Here is an 11,465-nt window from a genome sequence, read left to right on the forward strand (position 1 = left end):
TAAATTTTGAGGAAGAGAAATAGATAAGCCAAAAGGAAATTATAACTGCAAGAGAAGATGTGTGAAAGGGGGGGAGTAAAACCATAGCAGGGTAGATAGAACAGAGCAGATAGAAAAAGAATGCAAAGGCAAGGCACACCAACTTAGGGGGAGTTACAAATTTTGAGGTATCTTCACAAAATTTTGAACAATTTTTTGAAGTTTTGTATATATGCCAAATATAGGTATACTATACTTGAAGAGATTAGATTCATCATATATAGTTTAGTGTTTTTGACACTCATGTCAAAGGGGGAGATTATTGGTCTCAGATTGGTTTTGACAATTGAGTGTCAACACAGTAAAGAAATTTTCTTAGTTGATGCCGAGTATAATATAGATGTCGAGTAACAGTATGTGCTGAGCTAGAAGTTCATCAAGTGCTGAGTCATTTAGATGCTAATCAAATAGACAGTGTCAAGCAAGTTTTAGCTACCGAGTGACTAACAGATGCTGAGCCAGTCTATGTGTCGAGTAAACTATAGGTGTCGAGCAAGACCAAATTACTATAGGTGCCGAGTAAGACAAAATTCCTATAGGTGCCAAGCATCAGTAATTAGTAAGTGCCGAGTAACACAGAATCAACATAAGAGTTTGTGCCCTCACAAACTAAGATGTAAACCATTTTTTTTTAGTCGACGAAAGATGAATCTCAGAGGATATAAAAGATAAGATCAATTCTTTTTAATTCCCTATAAAATCAACATGCAACCAATTAGATTAATTGAAAGAATTGAGTGGGAAAGATGGATGAATCTCAATCGTAGATTCATACCTAACCCTAAGTCACAAAGCTGTTTTAAGGAGATTGAAACCTCATAATTCAGTATTGTATGGAATGCATGAGAGAATGCTAGCGAAGTTTGAAGGGAAGTGAAAGGGGCAAGAAGACTTAGACAAAGGATAGCATTGCAGCATTAGTTAACAAGAACAAAGTATCAGTACTTCGAATAGAATCATATCAAATCAAGAAGATCAGATAAGAATGGATAGAACAAAGATCTGAAATCAACAATTGAAGATTGTAAGTTATCAGATCAACACATTCTACTATACTTTCTGGCCATTGTATTAGGAGAATGAAAATCCTATGATGATAAGTAGGTTTAACAATCATATTGTAAATCCTTTAACAGGGTGACATTCTAAGTGAATGTTTGTAAATCTTTTAAATAGGTCACTTTTAACAGAGTGTTGGAGCCTTTAACAGGGTAGACCTTTCACAGGGTAGACCATTGCTGATGGTCAAAGTTTGTAACCTTGACAAGTTACATATTGTTGCAGTGATAAGTTGTGGGTGTCATCCTCACCCTAGTTTTACCTTCTCATTTTGGAGGGTTTATGGGTGATCAAATATTGTGTTTTCTATTTTCATGCATGTCTTTACTTTCATGTTAATTAGAGATGTTAGATGCATGTATTGATTTTAGTTAAAAGATTTTATAGCTTAAAGTTTGGTATTTCTGATTCACCCCCCCCTCTCATAAGTATTCTTCCCACTTGTAAAATCCAACATAATTCATAGCAAACTAGAAAATAACCTAAAGAAAATAAAAAGTAATAATAAAGAAAATAAAAAGGTTAAACAACCAAACTTTCAATTGAGAGGTCAAAAGACCCTTGGTATGGTGAAGTTAAAAGGCTCACAAAGAGTCCATCGAGGATCAAGTCTTGCTAAGTGTAAGGCCCTTGACATCTAAAAGGGATGTCAAATTTGGCGGAATGGATACCCGGCACTCCATGATTCTTAACCAAAGAGACTAAACGGTCAAAAGCTGCTACAAAATATAGTCAACGGCTAATAAATTATTTTGACTATTTTTAGTTGAAAAGTCATCTTCAATTTCCCTCCATCCGAAAACACGAAATAGGCGAAATTCAGAATCACGTCAGTAGTTACATAATATTCGTAATCCGGTCAGTATTTTACTTAATATTTGGAATCACGTCAGTGTTGTTATTATTCTACGTTCATAAATGCGAACCATTCAATTCTGCCAAAGACCATATATTTATCATATTGCCATGTGAAATTTGAATATATCTAAACACATTTTTTCATAGGGATTCCAGGAATTCTGGCCCCACGCTATTACAGTAATGTCTCTCAGAAATCAGGGAGTTGGTAGAAAAAACATGTGAGATTCATGGTGGAGTCTTCGTCAGAATCAAAAGTTGCTGCGCGACACGCAATGAAGAACCACTTTCAGCCAGATTTCCGATTTGGAAATAAACTAATGGCGAACATTTATTTTGACTTAGTCATGTATGGAAGTAATCTGTTAAGTCTGTACATACACAGCACAAATTCAGATTCGTCAAATTTTATAATAAACTCCACGTCTACAGTTCTAAATTTATTTCGATTAAAAAACCTTATATACAATGGAATTCAATATAACTACAGATTTGTCACATTAATAAACTTGTACATAATTTAATTGAAAACCAAATTCAGATTCATCAAATCTTAACAGTTCCTATATATGCATAAATCGAGAAGTTCAATTTACCTGTCCTTCCGTTTCTCGAGAAAGCGTTGAAGAGATAATTTCTTCTCCATCGGAAGTTCTGCAAAACAGAGTTTTCAGTTAGTTTCGTACAGTTTTTTTTTTCCAGTTTTACAAATCTGAGTTTCCTTAAGCGTAAATATTACAAATCCGAGTTGAGAACTTACTGGCGTTAAAGAGGGTTTGAGTTGCTCCGGCTGAGAATTCTTCTTGATTTGTAATATCTGTTCTTAATAGTGAACTTGAAGCAGTGGCGGAAGAGGAGGAATCCTCATCGGGATGCAGAACATTTCCGTTTCCCGCGGCTAACAACATTATAGCTTCGGCCTGTTAAAGGAACAATCTATTAGTAAAATGATTGAGATTTTAACACGTTTTAATGGTTTCTAAATCCTCTGTTTCGCTCCTGGAGGAAATTATTGGATCAAACATGGCAAAAATGCTTACTCTTTGAGGAGAAACATCGGGAAAGACTTTCATTTCGCCATTGTAGAAGATCACCAGATCTTTGCCAGGCGGCTTGGAATTTTCCAATTGAAACCCTGAAGCGTGTTGAGGAAACAATTCCATGGTCTTCGTGCCTTCAGAAACCGCAGAATTAACCTCCATTTGAGATTGGCAGAGAACTTGTTGCAGAATATAGGGGTTTATTTTCCCCAAACATGACTGATTTGCTGTAAATTTGAAACCCTAAAGTCATCAATATAAATCCTCGATATGCGCTTTAAATATAAAAATTCTTTACAAATTCAAAAAAAATAACTTACGTTGCCTCTTCATATGTTGTTGCTGACAATCCATGGCAGGTTTGATAGTCTCTGCCTCATCAGTCTCGCTTCCAATCCCCAAAAAATCAATTGTAAGCAATCGCGGTTGAGACATCTCTTCCCCAAACTGAGTAAATTCTCTGTAAATAATTTCTCAAAGCTTAATAAACTTCAATCAATCCGGCGAGTCGCTGCAAATTTTTACTCAAATCTTGACGAACTTCAATCGATCTGGCGATTTACTCTAGATAATTCCTTAAAGCTTGATAAGCTTCAATCGATCGTGTGATTAGCTGAGGCAAAATGCAGGAGCGTCTGAACGGTATTTAAAGGGCTTGCAATTAGCACGAGTTTAATGACGGGCGTTCTTTCCGTTGAATAAAAAAAGTGGAACAAAAAGCATGATCCGACTTCTGACTTGAATGCTAAATGACACGTGGAAATGTAATGTAATGTAGCATTGTCAAGCGCGGCAGTGAGAGATATCACCAACAAAGGCAAATCGCACATGTGAGAAAAAATAAGTGAGTTCCGTGTTAAGTGCGAGGTTAGAACAGCTTAAGTGTCACGTGTATTAAACCGCTTAAGATGGGTTCCCGTGGGCGCAGGCAATACCAGGGGCAGGACCCATTAAATATTAGTTTAGGACGTTAGTTGACCAAGTGTATATTTAGTTGTTGATTTGAGGTTATACTGCGATTCTAAATATGATATAAATAATAAAAAATATACTATATAAATCTATTAGATTTATTTTTGATATTGATAAAATAATTTTTTTTTTTTTCTTGATCTATTTATATTGAAAAAGATCCCAAATAATAATAGAATTAGAAACAACATGTTTTACTTATTTAGGGGAGAGGGATCCATAGTTGTGAGGGCTAACTTCGTGCACATGTAGTCGATGCATGGAATATTGTAGGACCTCCATTTTTTTATTGAAACGTAAAATGGACACTTGACTACCTACAACTATGGGTTGAAGGTGTGACTAATCATGCAATTCGTTAAAATAGCACACCTAGTGAAATGTGTCAAAAAAAAACTATTTAAACATTCAAGCAAAACTTAATCTAACAATCTCTTCATATGTTTTTAAAATATTAAGCAGCCAAAACAAGGGGGCTGGCCCTTACAAAAAGTCAAGTTGGCCGACTACCACCAAATTACTAATCCAACAGAAACACCCCCTACCCCAGTTTAGCACATAAAACATATAGCACGAAAAACATAAGAACAACTAGGCATCCTACTAAGATAACCATTACCAGTAGTGTTTAAACATATAGAGTTTTCAGACAAAGACAACACTACCTTAAAACTAGCAAAGTTAGAGATGCACCAAAAAAACCAAAACCACATAAAACCAGATGAGAGCCAAGGCAATATTTAGCCTTTTCATTGCCTTTTCCCTTAAGGGAGACATTCGCCCAGTCTTCCACCAAGAACCCAAACAGTAATTTGGAGTCCTCCTGGTTCAGATTTTCATCCTAGATATCTTTGAACAAATGCAAGGTCATAGTCGTTGCATGGGTCACTTTGACGGTGAATTTGGAAAAAACGCTAAACCTTTCCTCTAGGACCATCGATTTCTCTCTTAGCTCATTGACCTTCATTTTTGGAGCCGCTATTGTTTCTTCTAGATAGCTGCACGAATTGCCCTTCTTAATCTCCAAGTTGTTAATCTACAAAACATAGTAAGTACTAACTGCCCTTTTAGAATTCGCCAGAGCTGGGGAGGACACCATCATGGGGGAGGAGGCCTTATCCATCATCTCCGAGAATTGATCCTGCATGAGATCCACCATAGCCATCGTGAGGGACACAGAGACATGAGTCACCTCCTTACTCTCCTTTTCCTCCTCTCCTGAACCTAATACTGAGGAATATGAAATATCCACCTCCATTTCCACTCTATAAGTTGTCATTTCTCTTTCATCCTTTTCTGCCGGGGGGGGGGTGGGTTATCATCATATTCTGATTCATCCTCCTACTGCAAGGCAATGGTTTTCAATCTCCTCTTGGCATTAGTTCAAGTCTCTCAGACCTTCTTCTACCCTCTCTGGCCTCCTCCTCTAAATCCACCAATTCTTTCTTTCTTTTCTCCATTTTCACCCTCTCCTTAGTGGTCATCAATGGGGTCTTCTCAATCTCCGTAGGGGACCCACTAGGAGAGGGTTGGGGGGTGGGGGTCCTAGGGCTAGTAATTCTCAGAGGGACATGTGGAGGACTAGGGTATGATAAGAAGGGATATCAACTTCTACATTTCTAGGTGGTAACAAGGCCAAATGAAAATGGTAGAGATGGAACATCAAACCCTAATGAATGATAGTGTAATTAGCACCCTTTTCCATTGTTTCCTTCACATCCGTAATAGTGTCCACTAACTCATGTAGCAAAAAGAAAGAAATAGAAAGACTATCACCATGTCTGAAATGGTTAAGGAGGGGGAAATGGTAATAATAACACACCCTATTCCTCCTTTCAAGAGTGAGATACTTCATCAGAACTAAATAGACCTCGTTCTAGGGCTCTAGTAGCTTCTCCCTAAGAAACCCACCACAGTGGCAGACAAGTTCTTCTTCCTCCCAAAAGAAATGGTTCAAACTAGCCTCGTCTACAACCCTTGTCACTTTCCGCCATTTCCTACCTTTTAGAGCAAGGTCCGTCGCCATAGCAATTACTCGCTTAGACACCTGGAAAGTGATACCATTCACTGTCACCCTTATGTTATCCCAAGACTTCACAAACTAAAGTGAACAACTTTCATCATAACCATTCATTGCCTCCATAAACAGGATTAGGCCCCCCTACTTTAACATGTACTAGGTGAGAGGTTTTTGAGCACTTTCTTCAATCGTTAAAGGTTCAATATGAAGCAGGTTGCCCCCCATTGTAATATCCTTCACAACACTACTCCCACCCTTCTAACTCCTAGGCCAAGAATGTAAAATGAAACCATAGTAACACTTAGGAAAAGGAAGAAGTTGCACAAAATAAAGCTTATACATATAAATGCCTTTAATGCCATGAAACCTTGTGTCTTTACTCAACCTTGTTACCACTTGCCATCTGCCACTTCCCCCATTCCACTATGTCTCATCATCATCAAGGAGCTAATGTCATTTGAAATTTCAATCATTACTCAGCATTCGGTACAAATTCATTATAAGAAAAATTATTAAATATATACTCAAATCGTACTTTGATTTTCTTTCCCTTGTGAACCTCATGCCTTTATTATTGGAATTACTCTTTCAATAAATTCTTGCAATCTGTTTGTCGTGACCTAGTCCCATTAGTCGAATCAACACTAAGTTGTCATCATAATCAATAAATCCACTCCACGTAGACTAAATCATGAGCGGTTGTCTTTATTCATCAAAGATATTACCAAATTTGGTAACACTCCAACATCCCTCCAATAACATAATCCATGCATCTTCAGACCCATCACAACCATCATGTCTGCCACCACATTCCCTTCCTAGTAAATATGTTGCAGGTCATATCACTTTAGGGTCATTAATAAATGCCACACTTCTTCAATCACCCTTCTAAATGCCCAACCTGCTTTCATAAGACCCTTTATTGTGTCTATGATAACCTTCAAGTCTCTTTCAATAACTACATTCTCCTACCCAATGCCAATGGTCAATTTTAGGCCCCAAAGGAGAGCCATAGCCTCAACAATTCTATTCAAAGCCCTAGCTAAATTACCAACATAAGCCAACAACATTCTACCTTTGCTATCTCTTACCATACCTTCTCTAGCCAACCTGTCCCCTCTCTCAACTCCATCAAAGTTTAGCTTGACCTAGTTATCCTTTGGAAGACACCATTTCATCTTTGTTCCAGTGAGTTGTTTCAAATTTTCAACCTCCATAAATCTCTCCTCAAGTTTCCAATTCCTAGCAATCCTCTATTCACCAAGCATGGGGGGGGGCGGGGGGTGGGGCGGCATAGTTTCTTCTACCTGCTATTCTGCATGTTCTCTAGTATCAGCTTAACAATCAATCCCATTACAACCTCCTTATTCCTTTCTTCATTATTGAAGACCCTATGATTTCTTTCCTCCCAAGTTCCTTAGTAGACATGGGGGGAATCACATTCCACATTTGGGTGAGGAGAGGATGGTGAAACTGACTCTAACAATTCACAACAAATTGTTCTATCCCCATATGAAAGACCCACTCCACCTCTAGCATCTAGATAATTCTTCCCCAAATATTTTTAGTAAAGCCACATTCCAAGAAGAGGTGGGGGATACTCTCTTCCTTAGTCTTTACACAAATAACATCTATTAGGTATTTGGAAACCTCTTTTTCTAAGGTTGTCAATCGTTAGAATCTTCCCATGCATGGTGACCCACCAGAAAATGTCTTTTAGAATCAATTGTCAAAGCTAGACCTTCTGCCAACAATTAGGAGCCATATCCTTCTCAAATATCATCATATAAGCTGAGCCAAATGAGAATTCTCCAGAAAAAGTAGCCCTCCATATGAAAGTATCCTCTATGAATTCTGTACCCTTTAAGCAACTCACCAAGGTCCCCCACCAGGCTCCCCCCATTATAATTCCTCTAAGGCAAATGTAAATTCCTCCACCTGCTACTAACCCCAATATAATCTATCACCTTATTTCTCATCACTAGTTGAAGATAATCCCTGAGAACTCCAAATTTCAAATGAACTAGTGGTTTGCTATCCATCCATGAATCCTCCCAGAATCTAACTTTACTACCCTTTCCTACAAACCATCTCATGCCTTCCCTAAGAAGACTTCTATTCTTGATGATATTTACCCACACCCTAGACCCTGAGGGAAGATCATTTTCCCAAATACAATAAAAATATTTCATATTCCCAAGGTACTTTTCTTTGAGGATCCTACACTAACTAGCTTCATCGTTTGTCATCTTCCATCCCACCTTAGTAAGGATAATTTTATTCAAACAAGCAATATTTTTGATATCTAACCCACCTTTACATTTAGGTTTACAAACAATATCCCAACTCACCATGTTCAATTGGTTCTTCTCCTCCCCACCTGACCACATGAAGTTTCTTTGAATTCTCTCTACCGTAGCCTAAGAGATTTTAAAAAGGGAAAGAAAGTAAATAGGGATACCCTTAAGGGAGGACACAAGTAGTTGGAGCTTCCTCACACTACTCAAGAGTTTCCACCCAATCAACCTCTTATGTATTTTTTCAAGTATAGTATTCCAAAATTGACTAGTGACCTCTTTAACTATTAGTGGAAGACCCAACTAAGTATCTGGGCGGAAGGCCATATTACACCCTAGAATATTAAGCACCCTCCTCTAGATATCAGGCTTTGTGTTAAAGAAGAACACCTTACTTTTATCTAGATTAATCTTTTGGCTAGCATTAACTGCGTAGATCTCCAAAATATGTTTCCAGGCTCTAGTTTCAGACACCGAAGAATCCCCACTTAGGAAGGTATCATCCATAAATTGTTGTATAGCCTCTATAGGGAGGGAGGTGGTTGGTTTAATACCTTTGATATCTCCCCTTTCCACCATTCGTAAAAAATATCTTCCTAGTAGTTCAACAACCATGATGAATAGGTATGGTAAAACTAGATCCCCTTGCCTAAGTTCCCTTTCCACATTAAAATTTCCCTAGAGAAAACCATTCACCAACACTGAGTAGTTCATAGTCTTAATCATTGTTCTAATGATTTTAATGACTATTTGGTTGAAGCCACTCTTCTCCATGAATTCATAGAGAAAAGACTAGCTGACCTTGTCGTAGGCTTTTGAAATATCCAACTTTAGAGCCATACCCAAATTGCCAGTACTCTTATCCATCAAGTTAAGCACCTCATGGTAGTAATAGAAACATCCAGAATATGATGATATGAGACAAATCCATTCTAGGGTTTACCAATAAATTTGTGAAGTAACGACTTCAACTAATTCACTATGATCTTAGAGAAGATCTTGTAGGTTGTATTGCATAAGCTGATAGATCTAAAGTTAATAAGAGCCTCCAAGTCCTTAATCTTTAGGACTAGAACGATAAGCATTCTATTAAGTCTTCAAAGTATCTTCCTAGTCCTAAAGAAATTAACTACAACAACTTTTATTCTGTCCCATAAGTGTTGGAAGAAGGTAGGGGGAACCCATAACAACTCTAGATATCATATGTTATTAATAGTATATTGTATAACTATATAAAATATAACATGTATGCAACTTAAATGGACTAAATTGTTATTAGTAAGCATAAATATTTTTTATATCTAACTTTTATATCCAACACAAAAGGACAAATACTTCAACATAAAGAAATTATTTGTTGTTACAAAAATAACATATAATTATATAAAAGACAACTAATCTCAAACACAAAGGGACTATTAGTTGAACACTAAGACTTTTTTACAATGTCACACATTTCATGGAAAAAATACAAGACATTTATTGTATTGACCTTTTATATTTGTGATAAGACAATTTGTTAACATTAAATATTCTAATGCATATACATGTCTACCCCAATAGTTGTACACATAAGAATAGTATTTGTGCACTAAGATACTAATATTTGTTTAAGTGAGCATTCTATTATATTAAGTGAACATTTTATTTCTTAAGTGACACATATATAATAAATAGCTATGATATTTTATTTGAGACAAAGAGTTATTTATTTCACTTGTTAATGGATTTGTTTATGTTTTTTTAGTATAACATTTATAAGTTCTAATGTGTTCAAGTATTGGAATTCTTTATATCAATATTTGGAATTATTTTGATAATATGCTCACTAATGGGTGCACCACTATTGGACCCCAGATGACGACTAGTTCCTCTCCCCTACGGCAATTCTAAAAATGAGAAAAAAATAAACTAGCAATTGTACCTTGGTGTGTAATGGGTACGCCAAATATATATGGAAGGGGAGCATACAATGTGAATAATTTTCCAATATTTTGGTGGGATTTTCTTCAAAATAATTATTAAAAGTTAGTTTCTAAATAGCATGTCCCTCCATACCCTAAAGTTTGTCTTGAAGAAAATAACCATGCTAGTTTCATAAATTATTGACCATTTTTTGGCTATAAAAGATTGTCCACATTCTGTCAAACAGTCTACATGCCTTGTTTTGGTAGCTTAGATTTTTTGTTCTAAAAATAAAAGATGGTTCAAGGTATATAACTCTGGTTGTTCAACTTGATGAATTTAAAGATCACTTGTTTAGGAAGGTTCTACTTTTTGGGTAGTTTTTGGGTTTCCCGCACCTATGACTTCCATTGATGGAAGCTTCTACAAGCCTTCTTTTACAATGTACATCTACTTTGCATAATTTGAGGTGAAACACTCTAGAATTCCCTAATTTGTTGTTTAATCTAAAAATATTATGTAGGGGTAAAATTGGCAAAGTAGTTGGAAGACTATCAATCTAGTCTTTGTACAAAGCTCCTTTAGTACTATGGTTTATGCACTTTCAAAAGCCTTGGGCCTCTAAAATTATCAAGACAATGAATGCCATTCTTCCTTTTAGATACATCCTTTGCCACAACCAATTCTGAATAAATTTTGCCAATTCATAGGCTTCTCGCTCTAGAGCTTCAACCCATGCTCTCAATTTTTTTTATCAATTTTATTCTTGTCTTCTCCACTTAATTTCCAATACAACAAGGAACAATAATTCAAAGCTCTAGAGCTTCACATTGAATAGTAGCTTCTTCAATTCTAATGAATTTAGGACTAGACAAATACAAAGCACTTGTCATGTTGAAAACTATGGTGTGTAGAGGATGAAAGAATATTTCTCTCATTAGGGAAAAATAGAGTGTCTTTTATGTATTTATTTTCATTAAACAATTGCTTCCATCTAAAAAAATAACATTTCTCAACATTGATTCAGACTAAGGATGGAGATTGACATAACACAAAATCAATTAAACATTTTGAGTAGATTTATTTATTTGAATAAGAAATTGGATCAAGGCTCCCTACAAGTATCCATTGGATATGGAGAAGAACTGAAAAATCAAAGTTTGTGGTTTCTCTATCTTTAGGGCTATTTAAATTCCTAAACTAACCTTCTCACGTACCAATTGTTCAATTGAAAACATGAATTAACTATTAGCACTCTAAACCTAATCAAGTTGT

General features: G+C 36.3%; 1 protein-coding gene across 1 annotated transcript; it reads right to left on the reverse strand.

The window, feature by feature from the left end:
- Window positions 1-2,031: 2,031 nt before the first annotated feature.
- Window positions 2,032-3,616, reverse strand: LOC149541593 (protein TIFY 7-like). The gene is made up of 5 exons (XM_089796088.1): window positions 3,317-3,616; window positions 2,997-3,223; window positions 2,717-2,876; window positions 2,553-2,610; window positions 2,032-2,327 (listed from the first exon to the last, which is right to left on the reverse strand). The coding sequence occupies exons 1-5, from the start codon at window positions 3,429-3,431 to the stop codon at window positions 2,288-2,290; spliced, it is 600 nt and encodes a 199-aa protein (XP_089652214.1). The 5' UTR covers window positions 3,432-3,616; the 3' UTR covers window positions 2,032-2,287.
- Window positions 3,617-11,465: the final 7,849 nt, after the last annotated feature.

The sequence above is a fragment of the Cupressus sempervirens genome, chromosome 8 (assembly GCF_028749045.1).
Source record: "Cupressus sempervirens isolate cs-2001-9-10 chromosome 8, ASM2874904v1, whole genome shotgun sequence".
NCBI classification, from domain to species: domain Eukaryota; kingdom Viridiplantae; phylum Streptophyta; class Pinopsida; order Cupressales; family Cupressaceae; genus Cupressus; species Cupressus sempervirens.